At 33.8% G+C, this 20,857-nt stretch overlaps 6 protein-coding genes across 8 annotated transcripts; 3 read left to right on the top strand and 3 right to left on the bottom strand.

Moving 5' to 3' along the window:
* Positions 1-1,948: 1,948 nt before the first annotated feature.
* Positions 1,949-3,662, top strand: OCT59_015828 (uncharacterized protein; the record flags this gene model as incomplete). Its single annotated transcript, XM_066132072.1, has 4 exons — positions 1,949-2,102; positions 2,231-3,074; positions 3,152-3,203; positions 3,399-3,662. 4 exons carry the CDS (start codon positions 1,949-1,951, stop codon positions 3,660-3,662), a joined length of 1,314 nt encoding a protein of 437 aa, XP_066003101.1.
* Positions 3,663-3,664: 2 nt separating this feature from the next.
* Positions 3,665-5,124, bottom strand: OCT59_015827 (uncharacterized protein; the record flags this gene model as incomplete). Its single annotated transcript, XM_025325345.2, has 3 exons — positions 3,665-3,876; positions 4,015-4,158; positions 4,380-5,124. The coding sequence occupies 3 exons, from the start codon at positions 5,122-5,124 to the stop codon at positions 3,665-3,667; spliced, it is 1,101 nt and encodes a 366-aa protein (XP_025181725.2).
* A 1,986-nt stretch (positions 5,125-7,110) lies between these two features.
* Positions 7,111-8,904, bottom strand: OCT59_015826 (uncharacterized protein; the record flags this gene model as incomplete). Of its 2 annotated transcripts, XM_066132071.1 has the most annotated exons (2): positions 7,111-7,601; positions 7,812-8,904. In XM_066132071.1, 2 exons carry the CDS (start codon positions 8,902-8,904, stop codon positions 7,111-7,113), a joined length of 1,584 nt encoding a protein of 527 aa, XP_066003100.1. The 2 variants fall into 2 exon arrangements, with proteins under 2 accessions (XP_066003100.1, XP_025181723.2); XM_025315938.2 differs by lacking the exon at positions 7,111-7,601 and having other exon boundaries at positions 7,747-8,904.
* Positions 8,905-9,681: 777 nt separating this feature from the next.
* Positions 9,682-10,251, top strand: OCT59_015825 (uncharacterized protein; the record flags this gene model as incomplete). Its single annotated transcript, XM_066132070.1, has 1 exon — positions 9,682-10,251. The coding sequence occupies one exon, from the start codon at positions 9,682-9,684 to the stop codon at positions 10,249-10,251; it is 570 nt and encodes a 189-aa protein (XP_066003099.1).
* A 719-nt stretch (positions 10,252-10,970) lies between these two features.
* Positions 10,971-13,892, bottom strand: OCT59_015824 (uncharacterized protein). 2 transcript variants are annotated; one of them, XM_066132068.1, is made up of 12 exons: positions 13,859-13,892; positions 13,485-13,503; positions 13,106-13,402; positions 12,740-13,036; positions 12,560-12,666; positions 12,311-12,485; positions 12,192-12,248; positions 12,087-12,130; positions 11,900-12,016; positions 11,535-11,827; positions 11,323-11,465; positions 10,971-11,243 (listed from the first exon to the last, which is right to left on the bottom strand). In XM_066132068.1, the coding sequence occupies exons 2-12, from the start codon at positions 13,485-13,487 to the stop codon at positions 11,094-11,096; spliced, it is 1,683 nt and encodes a 560-aa protein (XP_066003097.1). In that variant the 5' UTR covers positions 13,488-13,503; positions 13,859-13,892; the 3' UTR covers positions 10,971-11,093. The 2 variants fall into 2 exon arrangements, with proteins under 2 accessions (XP_066003097.1, XP_066003098.1); XM_066132069.1 differs by having other exon boundaries at positions 10,974-11,172.
* Positions 13,893-15,723: 1,831 nt separating this feature from the next.
* Positions 15,724-16,366, top strand: OCT59_015823 (uncharacterized protein; the record flags this gene model as incomplete). Its single annotated transcript, XM_066132067.1, has 4 exons — positions 15,724-15,744; positions 15,837-15,936; positions 16,008-16,094; positions 16,185-16,366. 4 exons carry the CDS (start codon positions 15,724-15,726, stop codon positions 16,364-16,366), a joined length of 390 nt encoding a protein of 129 aa, XP_066003096.1.
* Positions 16,367-20,857: the final 4,491 nt, after the last annotated feature.

The raw sequence follows: 20,857 nt of genomic DNA, 5'->3' as shown, positions 1-20,857 counted from the left end.
GATCACTTCGCTCGAAAGAAGAATTTGCTGGGCGACAGAAATAGGCTGATCACCAGGCAGGGTTTGTGCGACATATTAATTTTCACATATATATTCGAAAAAACATATTAACCTTTATTCTTTATTTTTTTCCCGAACAAATATGAGAAAAATGGCCTGCTTCACAGGCGCTTCGCTTGAAAGGAGGTCTACATGCAACACAGGACCAACTCTAAAAGTAAATAGTGATGACAAAAGCATATGTTATGAAAGGCTGAGGGACACGCAATTCTGAGATCACCAGGCGTAAAACCAACTATGTCTTTCTGGTAGATCTCCATGTGAAAAGGTAAGAGGATTCCGTTTACATGTGCTTTTATAGAGCTCTTGGCATCATACGACAATGCTAATCACTATTCTTATCTCCTTAACTTCGGCTTGGCGCTCTTTTTTCCAGCAAGATATAAAGCATGTAGGAGTATGTGGAAGTTCAGCCAACTTTCCTCAAAAAACTTTCTCAGAGAAAATAGTTTCACTAACGTAGCTAAAGCAAAATAAGGTATGTATATGCCAGAAGTTGTGTATGTACGGTGCAAGGGCGAGTTTTCTCACTATGGACCTTGTATTTAGGAAAACAAAATGGACGAAATCACTCTCAATTGTCTTATCGTTCCTATAGGAAAACTTATGAATATCCCTTGTGTTAAAGTAATGCAGGCGATTACAGTTGAAAAAGATGAAAGTTATATCATGCTCGAGGCTAAAATTCAAAGCAGATTGGGGTTGAGATCCCACTCAAACTATGTATAATTCAAGCTGGAAGCAATAGTGAAAAGGTAATGGATAGTCGTACCCCTTTTTCCGAATATTTTACTGAGGAGCTTAAAGCAGAGCACTTCCATATCACTGTATACCCCGGTCAGAATAATTTTTTATATCATGTATTAGCGATATATTCGCAATTTTATGTATTGTAAGCCGACTTCTGGCAACATTTTTATTTCATAAATAAAGTATTATTATTATTGTACTGTACGTATAAATGGGTCACGTATAATCATGCCAATCTTACGTAATATCATGGACTAGTCAAAAGATGCTAAAGCATAAATCTTAACATTTTTATCCGAGCGCGTCTAGCCTATATAAAAATGTCAGGTGATATGTGAGAAGAGTCTTCACGGTTAGGGAGGCGCAGTGATTAGGCGATTGTTGCACCTATGATGTAATGTGGCCGATCATACGGCAGGCTTGTAAAACAGTTGAATTTCTCACATATACCAGCTCTCAGTATTTTTTTCGCAAATAAAATTCTTTTTACTCTTGTCCTCACATACCGCACTTTGAGCCAATAACATTTCGCAAAAAATACTATATAAGCTGAAAACATGTCTATCACTTTGCTTTGCCTTGTTAAAGGAAATACTCTAGCGAACGCTTTTCCTGTCGATATTAATAAGGACCAACTTGTTGGCCACCTTAAAGAGGCTATAAAGGTGAAAAAACAAAATGACTTTGCTGGTGTAGACGCAGACAAGCTTAAACTATGGAAGGTGATGATCCCTAGCGATCAGGATGATCAATTAAGAAATCTAATACTTCAGAACAGTGACGAGCTGTTGGCAATAAATGATATAGGAGACTACTGGCCTACACCACCACCTAAAAAACATATCCATATTATTGTAAAATTGCCCCGTAAGTGTCTGGAGTTCTGGTACAGTCTCTAATTTTCGTCATTTGCCCTAGTAATAATAACACATATTCGTTTCCAGTTCTCAGCTTGGAAGAGGCGTTGTCGTGTATTCTGCCATCCATAACATATTCTACGGACTGTGTTACCTCGAAGACCACTACTAAGGCTGTAGGTGACCCACTGGCAAGTGTGCAACTTTGGGATAACTTTTTCGATAAAGTGAATAGCTTTCATTTCGACCAACAGCCGAGATTCGAGAGGCTGAGGTTTGTGATGAAAAAGGTACTAGTAGATGAAGAGGATGTTCGTAGTGTTTTAGATTTCAATATTTGTCAGATATTGAATAAACTTATGGGGCCAGACTGCGTATATTCAAGGCGACCTACTGACACTCCCGGCATACCAGACTTCAACTGTCATCTCATAGGTTCATTGATCTTGGTGATGGAAACTAAAAGAAAACATGTTTTAGAAGATATAGGGAACAGACATTTCCCGAGTTTTATAATACAAGTAAGGGCAAGAATGTGATTCAGCAAATCTATAATTATATAGAAGGAAACGAACTTAGATACGGTATTCTTACCACTTATGATAATCACTGGTTTCTATGCCGAGAACACACGAAGCTCTGGATCTCAAAAACCCTTCCACTACAATCTGAATCTCCACCAGTTCTCAAGGCATATGCTTATCTAACTCGACAGGCGAAAGAGAATCCCAACTCTCCTAAACCTCAAGTACTAGTGCTGGCTCAAGGGGATAATAATTCACGAACTCTTCGATTAAACTCAAAATCATCATCCAGCTCTTCATTAACTAATCAGGCTTCCAGCACCTTTTCGAATCAACAATTATCTTCTAACGTCCCAGTAAACCAGCAAAATCTTAGCTTCACGGACTTCAAGTTTAAGGGTATACTAGGTAAAGGACGAAGTGGTAAAATACTCCTATGCGAGTTTCGTGATGATATGATTGCTTTGAAGAGTGTAGACTTATCGAAGGCCCCATCGTATGTCCTGGAAGAAATGCAAAAAGAAGTTGAGATTTATAAAGATCTAGCTGATATTCAAGGCAAGTATATCCCAAAGCTGGTCTGTTATGGATATTATGGAGGAGGCATGAGCTTCGTTATCGGCTTAACCATTGTTGGCACTATGTTGAGCGACCAAAAAATAACGGAACAGCAAAAGGCAAGGGCTATTAAGGGATTGGAAGCAATCCACAAACATGGCATCCTCCATAATGATATTTGGGAGGAAAATATCTTAATTAATGACAACGGCGACATCTACCTGATTGACTTTGGAATGGCAAGTCGGGAGGACACAAAAAAGAAGAGAAAGCTTTTCGAGGAGGAACAGCTCAAATTATCTCAATTGCTAGATAGATATATTGTGTAAGAATCTATTATTTCACAAATTCCTATTTCTTGCAATCTTAATTTCTTATAATTAATAATCATGTATTTTACAGACATTTCATAAAGAAGGAGGGACGAATTTCCAAGTCACGTAAATGTAAGGTGGTTAGTTAGACTGTAGGATTAGACATTAGTATAGACGTCATGTATCCTGGGCTACGTTCCAAACTATGTATTTATTTTTTGCATGTAATAATAAAAATTTTTCTTGGCATTTTTTAGCGAACTCAGTTCACCCAAAAAAACATATTTTTTTTTATTTTGAATGCTTATATACAGTGTATTAGTTAATACATATAGATTATATCATCTGAGCTTGAAGTATTGAAACAGCGTATCACTGAACTTGAAGCTGAAAATGCAGAGCTTAGAAAGGAGAATACTGAGATCCACGATCTTAGAATCAAGCTCTCGGTGTCTGATGCTAAAATAGCTGAACTTAAGCGTAGGAATAATGAGTTTCTAAGAGCGAATGCAGAATATAATGAGAGGCGTAATGCTGAAAATGCCAAACTCAAGGCTGAGAAAGTTGAGTTTAGAGATAGACTCACAAAAGTGGAATAGAATCAGACTCTACAAAACGCCTTAACGGCAAATGATAATTCTTTTAACAACAATTCATCTAACTTTGCTTCAGCGCCTTCGGCCAATTTGTTTGCAGAGCCAATGGTAACGCAACATGAGAAACCGTCAGTGGATGAGGAAATGGATACTCCATTACCTGAAGAACCGATACCAGAGGAGTTAACAGAGGTAATTGTATCAACTGTTAATATATCTGTTATGGATTAATGTGATCAGAAATCCTTGGAAGATAAGGAGACGGATGCTTTCTTGGATGAAGAATACAAGAAAAAGGTTAGCGATGAGATCAGACAGCGCAATAGAGTGAAAAAACTTTGAGACTTGGATTTACCTGGTACTTCTGATATCCCTTCGTTAGAATCATCCACAAGTTCGCATCCTATCCCTAATAATCCAGTTTTATCAGAATAAAATGCTAAAATAAAAGCACCTGAAATAGATATACAGCCTTTGATACAAGAATTGCTTATAGAACCTTTGGAAGAAGATTGTGTTAAGATTGTTAATGTGGAGGAGAGTGATCAATCGCCTGCAATCAAATTAGCCCATCTATATGAAAAAATGAAATTTGCTGAAATTAGGATTATACGAGCCAAACAAGATGAAATCATGAGCTGGTATTGCTATAGAAAGTATTTTGAAAAAAGACATAGTGAAATTTTACCTGGAATTCTGAAGAATGGAGTTATTACGAACAAAAAAGCCTATGAACTTGCGAGTGGGCAGATTTATGATGAAATGCTACAGTCGGGGGCTGGACATGCGCTTGAAGTACCGATAAAAAGTTTTTTTCGATACAGAGTCTGTGAAAAATATGTCCGCAGGCGAGGTATAAGAATGCTTTGAGAGGAGATATTAAAATGTCATTGCCACATTCGGGGCATGAATCTAGTTCTGAAAAATCAATATCTCCAACGGTTTCATCATCGAGACTTTTGAGGATATTATATCCAAGATTTCTAAGATTAACAAGAGAGGGTCTCTCAGATTCCGTAATACTACTCTTTTCTCTACCACCATAATCAACTATGCTGTATTGGAAAGGTAATAATGGATCACTATGATCTGCCTTCCTACATGAGCAGAGTAATGTTCCATCTTTATGGATTTTTTCTGCACAAGTCCGGTGGATCATATCACCACAAACATTTAAAACGAGCGATCTAGGCGGGTCTTCTGTCAAAATAGGGATATCACATTCCATACATGGCCCATAATCTGGGATAGCTTCGTTAGATTTAATCGATGAAACATCCAGCTCTTCACGAAGAATATCATCTGGGAGGTGTTTCAATATATGTAGTGCGAGTAATTTAAGGGCTTTGTTGCGTCCTAGCTGTACTTCATAAATATCTATATTTTGTGTATTGCTGATTGGGTCCGTATTTATTTCATCAGTAGTGGTCGCTTCTGTATTAACTAAGCTCGCTTGGTTCTCCATACCCGCTCACTGCTTACATATACTGTTTATGAGCATAGTGAATTATCGGGGCTAAAGATGGGCTTTTATAGCACTTGTAAATTTCGCAGGAGAAAAAATTCCCCGGATTTTCATTAGCAATTACGCACCGCATTTCGTCATCCATAATCCCCTTGCAAATCAATAAAAGAATGACGATAAAGAACAGGATTAGCATATACACCCCAAACCCCATATGCGAAATAATAATTGCCGGCAAAGATATCCATACCTGAATATTGTTTTGTAAGTATGATAATAGCGTGGCCAGAGACATGACATGCAAAAATAAATGCAACTTAAGTTGAAAAAATAATGTGAATATATATGCCAATCTTACGTCGCACAGCCCCTATTCCTTCGGCAATAATTTTACCGATATTGCACTGCGCATCTCAGTTGACCCGATCTCGCTTCAAGTTTCGATATAGCAATATAGCATTAGCTGAAAGTAAGATTAGCCAAATTATTATTATATCACTTTACATATGTAAAAATACATCAAAGATTGACTTCAGAACTCTTTAACATATACGCAAATATTATGCTTTATTCTATTTGAAATTCATGCTTTTTGCTTCTTACATTTTAAAATTGAGAAAATATATAATTATATTATTGTTGGATGATTAAATTATTTAACAGTGGACACTTTCAAGATGTTTTATGAGTTCATAAGTGTTGTTGAAAGCATTATTACAATAAGGACAATTGGCTTGAACTTGAGGTCTTGGAGATGCTGGCGGTGGCTGATCAATAAACCCATATATTAATGATAGAGTTTATAGCATAGAAATAAAGAAATAAACAAATAAGGAATAGCAACGTACTGGATCAATAATTCTATCAATTAAAGACATATCCAACTCAAAACCTGGCAAAACATTTTCACCGCTAATATCTTCCCATCCAGGATTACTACGTCTCCTACCCCTCCTATATATGTAAATTCGCTTATGTTGGGGATCGATCAACCAGCCAAGCTGGACCACTGTGCTTTGTATTATGAGTTCTTTTTTAAATCTTTCATCCACTTCCTTGAATTTTGAATTATCTGTATCCTCTCCGATATTAGCAACTTCAACAAGAAATGTAGGGGTGAAGGGAGCACCCTGAAAGGACCAAGCCTGTGCATCAGTCAGCCGTTGGACTATATATTGGGGCATGAAAGCAACGTCTGGTGCCCTAATCGCTGTTTCATGATCAACGGTAAAATCAAATCCACCCTGCGATGAAGTGACACCACCACCTTGTTGAGTTTGTATATTCCAGTTGGCCAACTGCCAAGTAATTTCTGCAACCACTTGTTCTCTACGGCACGGTGTTTGTTGTTTGGGTACTAGTTTTCCGTTTTTGTCAAGCTCAAAAAGGTTAACAGGGTGTCCGTCGATTTCCAAAGTATAATTTTTCAGCCGGTCATTGATATACTCGAACTCTTCCAGAGTGTAGGAGCGTTCGAGGTCTAAATTATTAAGGTCTATTTCTTGGTTACAAGCTCTGGGTGCTTCAGCCATGTTTTCCATGTTTTGTAAGTGAGAATTTGAGAATGAGAAAAAAAAATTTTAATTTCTCATGTTGCATCATTTTATTGATTGATTGATTGATAAGGCAGATCGAATTGTCTAACTGTTCACGCCCGAAAATAGAAAATAGATCAAAAATATCTTACCTCTAATGGACCTACTTTCTGGAGATTCTGCTACTTTTTAATATCTCTCGAACTCAAAAAGAAGTAATGGTAGTTGAAATTTCATCGAGAAAGAGGAAGAGAAAGAAGATATAAAAAAATTTTTTTTTCTGACGCACTAACGATTGGGTCATTTAGCTGAACCTCACGTGACTTGGCGTATTAGTTCTAAAATGATGCTGTCACAAGGGCGCAGTGATATCGTGACATATCAGGTGAAAAGCGTAAAGATTCTTTATTAATAAAAATAAATAACTATCCTGCTGTACACGGTAAAGCTTCTATGCTACAATTGCGAACTTATTGCTTGAAGTGTTGCAGGTGAGACAATATTCCAACTTATCTTGAGAATAGAACTTCACTAATTCAGGATCATAAGGGAGCTGATTCCCATTTTCGCAGTACCATGAGCCATGTAATTCATAATTCCCATGTATTCCATCACAAATAGGACATGGTGAGCTCCACGGCTGAGATGATATAAAATCATAATTATCAATCCCTCTGAAACTGTTTCGGAATTTCAGGTATATGAAATGCTTTAAGACAAACTTGATAATTAATTCTGGATCGGGTCTGACTTTGAAAGTGATAGGCTTGAAATCAGAGGCTTGGCCGGAGGCGCTAAAGCAAGGTTCTGCTGATATATCTATCACAGCTTCCGATAGTTGCCATGGCTCATTTCCAGTTTGTTTTTTATATCTTTTGTATAATTTGGAACGAATCTTATCTGTCAAAATACTTGGTAATCCACTTAATTTGGCATGCCAGTCTAGATATTCGGGGTTAGTATTTTATCAGACTCAGTCATTTTTCCTTTTTATATGACTGCAAACAATTTAAATCCCTTTTCTCATATAGACTTATTCATTCGAAAAAAAAGATTAAAATTCCCAGACGATCCCAGAGGGATCAGACTATGCAACTATCTCAATTTCACGCTGTTCACATTTAATAAAGTAAGATCCGGTATTATACGTACCTTCTATTTTTTCATCATCATGACCTAATTTGCATAATGGGCAGATGTAGTCCTCGCATGTTGTCTTATCAGTAATCCCATAATAGTCGAAATTTTTAATACTACATTCTCTATATAGATTAGGATATTGATCCAATATCTTGTTGCGAAAATAGGTGCGGTCATAAGTTGGATTAGTCCTAGGAATAGGTGGTTGAGATGCAGGTGAAATATTTACTTTAGACTTTGAAGTATTAGTATGTGACAACTCAGAATTTTTCTTATCACTTTCTGAACTGAGATCAGGATGTGACAATTCAGAATTTTTTTCATCACTTAGCAAAGTCTCTTTTGGCTGAGCACAGGTGGACGATTCTATCTTAATGCTGTAGTCAACTGACATATTATCTATGATATACTGAATGTCTTTATACGTTATTTTTGAAATACTGCTAACAGAGAATGAATGTATCTGATAAATTTTATCCATGCCTATTGCATCAAAAAGCTTCCAGAGTTTCTTGGCCTGCTTGATTCTTTTCCATAAAAGTGCATCAGAAGTATCTGCAGGAAGCTGAGCTCTAACTTCCTCATTTAAAATTCTACTAACAGCGTTGGATTCTGGATCAACTTGTTTTTCAGATGCTATCTCACTTTGTCTCTGGATAAGAGCTTTTCCAAATTGACAGTAACGTATAATAGCTTCTTGGACCGCACGATCAGCAAGGATTACGGCATCACAAAGTTTTTCATATAAAAGAGAAAAGGTTGGCGTTCCCATCTCTACTGCTAAGGGATCACAGCTTCGTACTGTTTGCTCTAGGCAAACATCCAAAGAATTCAAGCCTGGCTCATCTATAATATTGGAACAATTGGTGCTTGAATCCGATTCTCTTTGGAAAGATACTGAAGGTATCGAATCATTCCTGGACACTTCCTGAATGAATTTTTCCCTTTGTTCTTTCTTGCGAAGTGTCTTTTTGTCAACAGATACCTGTTTACCTTTTTCAGGGGAGACGGATTCCACTTTTGCAAGCTTCTCAACCCGCTTTCTCTGCCTTATCCCATCACTAACAATTTTCTTATTCACTTCATCCAGAAAAGAGTCCATCATCTTTTCCTCTGATGACTTGGAATTGACAGATATCACTTCATTTGCTACTATGGAATCTGGTATGTCAGCAGATTTTTCGGGAGAGGAATCCTTTCGTGGATGTCTAGAATCTTCTTCCAACTTTGCAACTCTAGACTTAAGCTCAGCATTCTCAGCATCACGCCTGACATTTTCAACATCACGTCTAGTATTCTTGACGGCAGTATCTATTCTAGCTTTTTCTAATTCCTTGATTCTATTCCTGAGCTCAGCCCTTAACTTTGTAATCTCATCCTTGGCCTCGTCATACTTGACCTTAAACTCAGCATTCTCAGCCATAAGTCTGGCGTTTTCTTGCTTAAGTAAGTCCATCTCAGATGTCATTTTCAAAAATAATTTTATACACTGTATATTTACATTCAAAATAAAAAATTCACGTGATTCCACTTTGTGAACTTAGTTCACGAAGTTTTTTTCAATTTTAAATATGAAAGTGAGCATGAGTAATAAAGAAATGCCTTGTAATTAGTTATTAGTTAGAGAGACCCGTTTCTGTAAAAATTTGACATGAGATCAATATTGTGCCTTCCATGCATTCAAAATACGAAAGGGTGTAATAATCCCACAACCATGTAAAGGATGTGGACAAGACACTAAATCAAGCGTTCAGCTTTGTGTCTAATGCGGACAAGGTAAGGAAAGAGCATACATATATTATAAAAAGAAGAATATGAGAGGAAATGAGTAATTAAACATACCATTTTCATAAGTACTAATCATCTATTATCACTTTCATAAATGCTAATTTCAACAATCCATATGCAAGAATCATTTGACATACATAGAAGAGTACTTAATTTACTAACTGGTCGATGGATCAGCCCGAATGGAAAGCTATTCCAGAAGTTGATTCGCGAAGGTTATAAATATGCTGATAGACTTTCGGATTATTTAGAAGATATTGGGACTATGTATGTTGGTGAATTCGAATTGGACCCTTTAGTAGACTTCTACCACCCACTATCTATTTTAGCGAGTAGAGCGGATATTCGTAAAAACTTTCCTATTAGTGTAGAATCTGCTGTTGTAGGAGGAATGAGTTTATTTACCCTGGAAAAAAATAAACGATCCTCACTTCAGAATCTAATCCGGATGAATTATTCCAGTGATAACTTGTTCACACTAATAGGATTAACTTGGGAGCAAGAAGAGACCAAAGCTTGGAGGGATGACGTACTTAAAAAATTCCTCTATCACCCAAATTTAGTACTTTTAAGATATAAACTGAATGCATTATATGACGCATTCACAAAAGCAGATGTTTTAGAGTCGGAGCATGTATTAGCTCTATCACAGCTACTCGGTTAAAATTCGATTACAATAAAAATTTGTACAAACATTCACACACATCGAGGCATATGGGGTGATTGGACTTGCCAACTATTTATATTCCAATATTACCAAAATATATTAAAGATTGTAATTATAATAAGTCGAATAGAATTTTTTTAATATTCGTTGCACCTATACGTGATACTTTTAAAAAAAAATTGAGGCACGATATTTTTATAATTTAACTATTGCCATTTTCATCAATTTCGAACATGTACAAAGAATTTAGTATCATACTTATTTTTTTTAATATGTTTGTGCCATGCTATACAAGTTTGTTAAACTATACTGGTATTTTAATCACACCAGAGATCTCACATTTTAATATCTCGAATCTCGATACATTTAGAATTAAATTTACAATTACTCTTCTTGGGAACAATTACGGTTTTAATAAGAATATTATTTATAATTATATAATAGCTATAGAAACAGAAAGAAGGAAATATCTTCTGATTACCTAGATTTTGAAGCTATTTAATGTGTAAGAAATGATACTATAACTATTTGGTCCAATATCTATTAAAATAATTAAATGAACATACATCTTTGATAATTAAATGAAAACAAATTTTTTTTTATTAAAGTTTATGACATTTGCATATTCTAATACTCTTAATTCTTTAAATTTGAAAACGATGCCACTCACTGTGTATTATTACATCTATATTAAATGCCTCGTTAGCAATAATTTGGAGAACTTGACAATGAGATATTTTTATCATGTATTAAAGAATTTCGGCAAAATGTAACAAGAATTACTATGCAAAAGTGATCAGCATGTAACAATTGATCATGTACATGTGATTTTATATAAATTATTCTTTCACCCTTCTTGTTCGAGTTATACGACCATGTTCACAAACGGAATAGTCCATAGCACATGATGATGTTCGCCTAGCTCGATATAATTTTGCCTTATCAATTAATATTTCGTGATGGATTTTCCGTATATGATGTAAAGTTTCCTATTAAAAAAAAAACTAAAAGTTCATAAAACCACAAAAATACAACTACTGACTGAGTAAACAAGATACTGTACCTTACCTCAACACGTAATAAGGATATAATAAGTTTCTCTATGACTGGCAAGCAATCAATTGACGTAGGTAGTTTAATCTTTTGTAGTAAACCTAAACGCCATACGCCTTTAGATTTCCAGTCTAGTCCATATATATTATAATTATAATCTAAAATGAAACAGATGAAGTTATGTTAAAATGAAGCGAAGAGAAAAAAAGATAAATTATTGAACTTACTATATGTATGTACTCCAAGAGTGAAGAGTTTATGAAACTTGTTTGGCTCTATGCCATTGTTTTCAATACCTTCATTTATTAGCACATCTCGTAACGAAACAGCTAAATCAACTTTGTCCATCCATTTTTTCCCTTTTGCTGCGGGAGGAAGACCCCCAGATCTTAACCCAATTAACATCTCGAATTGTTCTTTACTGATTCTAAAATCAACCTTTTGACCAATTAAGCTTCTGTCAGTAGGTTTTGTTTTCAGATTTGTGATTACAGACGAAGCAAGGCCTTGAATCTCACCCCTGTGCATTACAAAATAAATGGAATTGGTGAATATATGTAAATAATAATTACAACATACGATAAAAACTTACTCTTCATAATGATAGGTTTGATCAAAGGTCAATATTCCTTTTGTAGTCATATTTGTAAAATTGCTTCCGAATGCGGCTTCAGACATTGGCAATTGTAAACGTTGAAGGCTGTATGCACTATTAAATTTAAATTTGTTAAATAATATCTTTAAAAAGACCCTATTACTATGAATAGGGGAAAACTTACTATGTCTGAATAAATCGTCTAATTGCATTTACTTTTATATTGTCCTATAAATGGCAATAATTAAACCCGTAGTTCCATAAAAATAAATATAAATTATATACGTACTTTAATCACGCAGCTTTCAATGCCTGTAATTAAATCAGAAGGTTTCTTCTTCAATACCTAATATAAAGGAAAGAGAATTTAATCAATAAATCAAAGATAAATATTACAAATTCGCTAACCTCAGCAATTTGATCCATCAATTCATAGAAGGGTCTCTCTTGTTCATCTCCCAAATCGCTTAAATTTACATTATTATTAAAATCCCTAATCATCTCATTCCATTCATCATCTGTAAACAAACTCTTTACTTCTATATCTTCTCCAGAAAGGTCTAATATTCCAAAATAAGCCGGACTATTAATAATAATATCAAAAGTTAGAAAGTTGGCGCTGAAAAATATATTTTACGCATATTAAGTGTAACTTACTAAAGATATGCCTTTGCGCGAGGAATTTTCTCACGGTATTTGGATAATATTTCATTAACATCTCTCCCACTTGACAAAATCCATTTTGTACTGGAATCATCCAAAGTCTAAAAGAAAAGATGAATATTAGCGTTAGGTAAAATGGAAAAGAGATAATAACATAGATGTTAACATACCAACCTTGTCTGTTGAGATTTCTTCTTCGCTGTATTCTTCATGATTCAGAAATACCATATGATCATCGTTATTGTTGTCTGTTAATACGATGTTAGGTTCTATACTAAATACTTCGTTGTTGTCAAAATCTAACTCATCATTTGGATCTGCTTCTGATTTGTCATCGAAAGGTGGCATATCTACATCTTGTTTTTTTGTCGCTCGTTCTTCCTCAAAATCATCCGTGTCTTTCCTTTTCCTTTCTAGTAACTGAATATTCTGATCTAACATATTAGATCTTATTTGGCAAGCATTTTGCTCCTAGATGGCTTGCAACAAACGAGTTAGTAACAATGACTTCATTAAAGCTTATGAAATGTAGATAATCACTTCTTTTTCCTGTAATATAATTTGTGCTGTATTAGTAGCGATTTTTTCTGCTCGGACGTTAAGGCTGCTCCAGTATTGTTGTGCACTCAAAGTATTAATAAAGTTGTCGAAGTTGCAAAGCAATCTTTTAGCTGTCACGGCATGTATACCACCCTTAGATTCAATAATTTTTAATGATTTGAAGAGAGCTTTTTCTGCGTCTTTCTTTTGAGAGAATGTAAATTCGGCTCTTTTGAAAAATCTAATGACATTAATGTATCCAGAAGCTAAAATTTCCTCTAATAATTTTACATAGTCCTGCCGATAAATAATAAAAAATAAATATCACGAACTATTTTTAGCAGGCTCAACTGTGAGCTATGATAACTATAATACAAACCATAATGTGGAATTGTGGACTGTAAAGAATATAAGGATATAAAAAAATGTTAGTAAACAGCCAAAGACAATCCCTCCACATCATTTTTAAACCCGAAACCTTCTCTGGATAACATAAGATCGGCACATTAAAGTAACAATAAGTGCAATTAAAATGCGCCCGTTTCGAAGACAAAGCCTGAGGAAGAGCGTATCCCCCCAGGATTTACAGGCTTAGGAACCGCTGGACATAGGGACCAGAACCTTATGCATCTTTCGAAGATCGTTATGCAACCATTTCGAAGACAAAACCAGAGGAAGAACGTATCTCCTCAGGATTTACGAGCTTAGGAAACGCCAGGTTTACAAAACACGATAGAAAACTCCAAACTTAACTTTTTCGCCAACAAAAAAGCTAAAAGAAAAGAATGACGATCTGAACGCGTCAACGGGACTTTTTATCATAGATGCGGCGCAGTAATGACGATTAAATTTTTAAAAACGCTCATACCTTTTTGAAAAAAAAACTAAATATTATTGGTTAAAAAAATCTTATCTAGGGCACTACTAGAGCTGGTAAATGGTAACTGCCTAACTGAAGGCAGGTAAGGTTTCTTAACTCGTTTTTCTTTGTTTAGATTTCCTCTTACAAATAATCCCTTTTTCCTTCATGATTTACCAAAACATTTATCATTCTTTCGTTTTTTTACTGAAGTATTCAAAAAATATATTCAACAAAATTTTCAGTCTTTACAACAATTATAACTGTGAAAGTAAGGGGAATATTGGTTAGAGACGCCAATATTTTCCAATAAAGAAAAAGAGAGAAGATACGTCCCGAAACGTATATTCTTGTAATCAAATTACTTGCATAACGAAGATGCATCTACTGGGCAAAACGTTCGAAAGCGCATATCATATAGTCAAATTGTTTGCGTAACTCAAACCAACGAAGATTAAACCTACTGGACGAAACGTTCAAAAACGTGAATCTTATAATCAAAATAATCATAGTCATAGCGCCAATGATCTTAATTTACGTTCGAAAACGCATATCTTATAACCAAATTGTTCATAGTCATAGTGCAACGATGATCTTAATTTACGTGATCAAACTATTGCTTTACATTCTTGTTAAGAATACATTGAATCAAACCATTCAGCCGCCATGCAAGAACGCATCAATCCTAAGACCTATATCTAGCAAAATAAACAACAAGGCCGAACTAAGAATTCGATGAACTGGCCAAACTCTTGACTACTTGTAACGCGAAACTTAAAGACATCACAAAACTACTTTAGAGAGAGTCCACGTCAATGTAGTTCTTAAATTATCTGTGAATTAATGGAAAGAAGTTCTCGACTGACTCGACGTTATAAAAAAAAGCTTGGCCTTATACACTTATAATGATTTATTTCGATCGAAGTATAAATTTCGAATAAAAAATATTTCCTCTTTCCCGATTCCCTTTCCCTATATACAGTGTTTTTAGTCTTTGATTTATGATAAATAAAGCATTAAAAAAAAAAGTATAAAACTGTGTTTGGTGACCGGCATCACACTAAAAACTCTGTAAACCACAAAGAGGATTTTGGTATGCGATGTACTCTGATGATTTCATAACTATTACGATCCGACGTTTAAATCATCCTGATATTACTCTGATTCTTTATGATGAGTAATCATTGTTCTCACTAGCCTTGCCATTGGATAATTTGTATTCCGAAATATTACATTTCTCTTGTGAAGAATATCTTTAAAGATATATTACGGGATGTGATCATATTCCATAATCTTTTTGAGCAATAACAATAAGTATGATTTGTGGACAACTTGGGAAATTAGTGGTAACTATATTTATATGTCACCGTGTAATCGCTGTATAATAACATGGCGATGAAATATTGATTTTATTTTTATACATGACTATATGTAACGTCACTAACCAAGCTTTCAATATTAGGATAATCACAGCGCTCTGTATCTAAACATGTAATATTGTCTTTTTTAATGAAGAATATTTATTCCAGAAGTTAATATTAACAAACTCTGTAGTATATAGCCGATTTTTTGGAGGACCATCACTTAGATGTTTATAAGCAAATAACAAAACGAAAGTCTTTTGATCACGCTGCGGCATCAGCCAATCCCATATAGTTAATACAGATTACAGGCGAGAACTGAGGCGTTACATGAATATAGATGCTAAATTTTTTTAAAAAACAGACTATTCTAAACTAAATACGAACAACCTAACCCCATGACATTGTTACTCAGAAAAGTATATATAAGTGTCTCATTAAGCGAAAAAATCTTATCAATATGCCAGACGAACTGTTAACAAAAGAGCTTTAGAATTACTACAAAAGCCAGGAAAGAAAGAACATTTGGAGGAGTGTGCCAAAAAATCTTCTAACTGCATTAAAAGAGTGGGAAGAAGCCGGGGAGCCATTTGAAGACGACGACGAATTAGGTATTTATTTATAATCACTAGAACACTTACATAATCTCAATATACTAAAACGTTATCTGTCAAGCTTCTAGCATTCATAGAATATAAGGAAAGCAAAGCTTATAAAAATGGAGAAAGACCTGGATCATTTGGTGAAATTCTTAGAACCAATTCAGCTGGTAAGTCCATCTAATGTTCTATTTATAATATCGAACTGTTCGAATTCTCATGTTTTTTTAACTCTAAGGAAGATTTGAAAATTCGTCTAGGGTTTACACCAACAAGAATGATAAGACCGGGAAGGAGAGCTCGCCTCTTACCCCCGGAGTCAGAGAACAATCCGATTCCACCACATATAATAGTGGTAAACATCGTGATAAAAAATTCTGAAACCAAATCAATATCCAACTCTATCAATGCACACGATCAGAATGCTAAACGATCAGAATGATTTAAAGCTTTTGAGCTATATTGGTAAATATGTTAACATAAGAAAATATAAAGAAAATGAAACAAGATTAAATTCTCCCGCTAGTATTGGTGATCTGGTTCACAAATGTGAATCTTTATATGCTTTAATTTACCAGAGCAGGGTCGTTTGATATTATTACATATTAGAGAAGTTTTGTTTCGCGCAATAGCTTTTTTTAATGATCATACGGCTTATGCAAATTTTCTAAATATTTTTTTTAGTAACTACAAAGCTAGCATTAGAAATGATGTAATATAAAATTTTTTAATATCATAACTATTAGAAACAATGTAATAGTATTAATATAAACTATGGTATGCACAATGTATTTAGTGACCGGTGTTTGATAACAAAAATTATGTATGACTTGTCAAACAAAAATAATATATAAAATTCTCGATGCGATCCTATGTATTCCTAAGTCCAAGAATAGATATCTTTGGTCTAACAATAATATCCGCTGTTTCTGATTTCGAGCGGTTCATTCCATTTGTCTTCTCCTGTAATCGAACATATATGTGTTTTTTGTTTTCTTGTAGCTAAAAAAATTGATGATATCTGTAGTCTGATGATTATCTGCTCACCATTTCTCTCTGCCGCAATCCAACTTAATATGCCTCTTTCGTTTTCAATTACTAAATACCAAGCAAGATGGTAATAGTGCGAATTTCGTCAAAAACATAAAAAGTAATCTACTGCATATCATTTATATGTGGTTGACAATTTAGCGAAACCTGAGTGATCATTAATATGAGTTTGCGAGATAAAAAATTTCAACGTTGGAGATTATTATGGATAATCGTATCACTTCACCACTGAAACATTAAAATAATACTTAAACGGAATATCACAACAATCGTATGTTTACTAATTAAGATCAAATACCAACTGATACAATGAGAATTTTATTTGTATCTTCTGGATGATACCTGTTAATCATAGACGATGTCTCACGCCTTGCAGATACAACTCTCACAGCGTTGGAATGTTTCGTCCGCTAAGTGTTTCATTACGATGACTCTATTGTTCCATGAAGATACATTCAAGATACATTCCAATTTCCAACTTCAAACACATCATCTTGAACCAAAAACTTCCGATACAATAATTACAAATATTTGAAGCAATTTCGTCTATTACTTCCACCCTACTATTCTACTATTCCTCATATGAAGAAAAGCTTTTATGATACAATTTTTTTGCTATTAAAAGAAAAATTCCAATATATTTTAACTATTACTATTCAAGATATGGAAAGTATATTAACGGGTTATTTTTTATTTTTATTTTTATTATATAGACATCAGATCCGGTATTAACTTGTTATTGATATCGTACAAGATAATAAAATCGTTCTCTCTATCGTCACGGGCAATTCAATGTATTATAAATTGTATCGAGAATTATAACCGGGGGACGTTAGAAAAAATTTGTTCTTATATCCTCCTAACTGAATCACTTGATCTCCAATTCCATTGTTCTACGAAGAATAAGCAATGATAATATAGAGAGCTTAGTTATACAATATATCCAGATAAGATAGCTTTCACTATTTGTTGTATTAATGCGAACAGTAGTGGACTTCATAAATAGGGATGTTTGTCAGCCGGTACTGATATCAACCGAATGCTTGATCTGTTAACGTACAGACTACAGAGAAATAATAATGTTACTGTTATTTTTATTGTATTACATGACAAGTTTCCGGAAGAAAAATTCTGAAGACAATTTCGATTACCTTAATCAGTCCAATAAAGAATCTATGTCCAAGATGTAGTACATAAAGGTAGAAGAGTGTGTTAGAATGATTTCATCTCGTTCATTTGCTCTTTTTCGAAATAACAGTAACCTCATACCTGAAGGATACGGTTGATGATGTCAATTAATAAAATAACAAAAAATAAAACGTACTGTTTTTTCCAGTGTTTCAATGGTCGAAATATCCCCAGTAAATAATTATCGTTAAATCCCCTCTATTTCGTTATGAATTGGTATGATATTGTGTCCCGTTGAAGGCGTACTACTATCCTTCCACGGCAAATAGCAATAAAAACGTTACTTTATTTCGAATTTTCCCGTTTTGTAAGTTAACAATAACTATTATTAATACTGAAATTAATCGATCCTAACAGTATTATCCCCCGTTGACGCTACCTTTTCTTCGAAAAGTCCGTTGTACACTAGTAAGTATACCAGTGTCATCTTTGAGTAAACATCTATGACAGGAACGTATATGTAAGAGCAATCAAGACTATAGAGTCAACATCTTACCAGAAATTTAGACATTTAAGAGATAGACCGCATAATGTACTATATAGCATTATAACGAATAGATAACTATTTGATAAAATTATTTTTTTAACATAAATATCTTTTGAGTATCACCGAATATTTTAGAAACTGAATTCAAATCGGAAATTGAAAAATCCGTTAATTTCAAGATATGGTAATGTTCCTGTGATGTTAAACTATCTTATTTGCATGAGTGGTATACTTTAAAATAAAGAATCTTTTTATTTTCCTGTAAATGAATCTTCTGTCAGAAGTCGGAACTGTATTATTTTATGGTAAAATTTTAGAAAATTTTTACAATTTATATAATTTATATTAATCACTTGCAATTTTACAATACATTTAACAACTTATTAACGCGGACATGTGTATGCGTTATGATTTGTAGCATTGATCACTTTGAAAAATATTATATTTCTTTACTATTTTGCTGAAAATAAAACACATAAAACTGATAATTAGTTTTCATCACACATTTCTTCTTTTTATTCCCGCAAAATTGACTCGCGAATTTTAATTAATGATGTAAAAACATCTCGTCTTCCATTTGGTTCAGCGAGATCATAACCTGTCTTCAATCCAAATTATAATCTTCTGATTTTCTGGTAAACCCTCTTCAAAGTCTGCTGAAGGGATCTCGGCCTTATAAAATGTGACGTATGTAGATATTGCACGAACCGCGAATATTGTCTGGTTATATATCTCTCTTCACTCTCTTCATCCTCTCGAATCTCTCCACCCTTAATTTCATATGTTCTGACTACCACGAGTCCACAAGAGAGAATATTCTAACGATTTGCACTCCTCCATAGTCAGTGGCCATTCCGACAATTAAAAAAGTATTATGAATTGACGAAAATAAAAACTTGTTAAATAATTAACGACATACGACTTTTATAATAAGATGAGAAAAATCCACAAATCCATTCTCTTGAGACTTTTTTATCACCGCGAAAGCTAAAGTATAAACACATCATAATAATAAAGACTATTCTATAAAAACCAACCTAATTTTAAGAGGCCAAGCATTAAAACCAACAATGCGAAGCAAATAATTCACCAACGAGTCAGTGTTAAATTTCATCGTTCCTATTTTCGCACCTGGGTATGCATATGTGAAGCCACGCAGTTCAGTTTTTAATAAAGGGCAAAAGGTCATCATTCGTAATTGGATTCTTTTCTCGATTCCTAAGTTTATTAACTGAAATTTTGACTTGTCAGCAAGTCTCTGTTAATGTCATCAAGAATATACTCTTGCATTGGTAACTTGATAATTATTGAATTATCAGTATTAACAGTTAGGTACAGTTAGATAAACATTAAACATATAGCGTGATACGTACTATTAACATCAGATATCACATTTTTCTGGGCTCTAGCCGCTTTAAGCTCACATTAAATGCCTTTACAGCTCGTGTTGTAAAATTGGGTACTGAAGAAGGAATGCATATTATCTAAGCCATAATCATCGGAACTGAGCCAAAGTTTTACTAATGCAGTAGAGCTTTCACATTCAATTTCGGCAATTTTTCGATTTCCTCCACGTTTTGTAGACAGTAACACAACAGTACGAGAGAGAAATTTTTTTTTCAATTCGTGGTACGATTCATTTGTAAGATTTCCAAATATATATAACTTGGCTTGGCAAGCCTCATGCGCCATAAAAAAAAAAAAAATTAAATTTTAAAGTACCGTAAAACATCAAGTTAAGCAATTAAGCATTAAGTATCTTTTGGTAATAAAATTGTAATATGAACAATTTTTAATGATTATTCCTACGATTATTTTTACCATATTTAATATAATTCTAACAGAATTTCTTTATTTTTAGGAAAAAAAAAAGTAAAAAAAAAAAGTGGCGGTTTAGAAATTAACCGAAAATTAACGAAAAAAATATTTTTTTTTTTATTAAGAGTAACACTACAGAAATTAAATGAGAAATGAGAAGTAAAAAAAAAGAAATTACAATAAAATTATTTGTTTAAAACAATAATTTAGCGGGTACAAATGTGTGTATACAATGTACCAGGGTATCAATGTTTTACAAGTATCATAAATAGTAAATAAAATAAAATAAAGTTCCTTTATTATTAAAAAGATTCTTTTAACTATTTAAAAAAAAAAAGTTCTTTATTATTATAAATTCTTTGATATTTTTTAATATTGTAAATTCTTTAA

This window comes from Rhizophagus irregularis, chromosome 24 (genome assembly GCF_026210795.1).
Source record: "Rhizophagus irregularis chromosome 24, complete sequence".
In the NCBI taxonomy this organism is placed as follows: Eukaryota; Fungi; Glomeromycota; class Glomeromycetes; order Glomerales; family Glomeraceae; genus Rhizophagus; species Rhizophagus irregularis.
The sequence above is the reverse complement of the archived record's forward strand: the minus strand, read 5'-3'. Positions and strand labels throughout refer to the sequence as shown.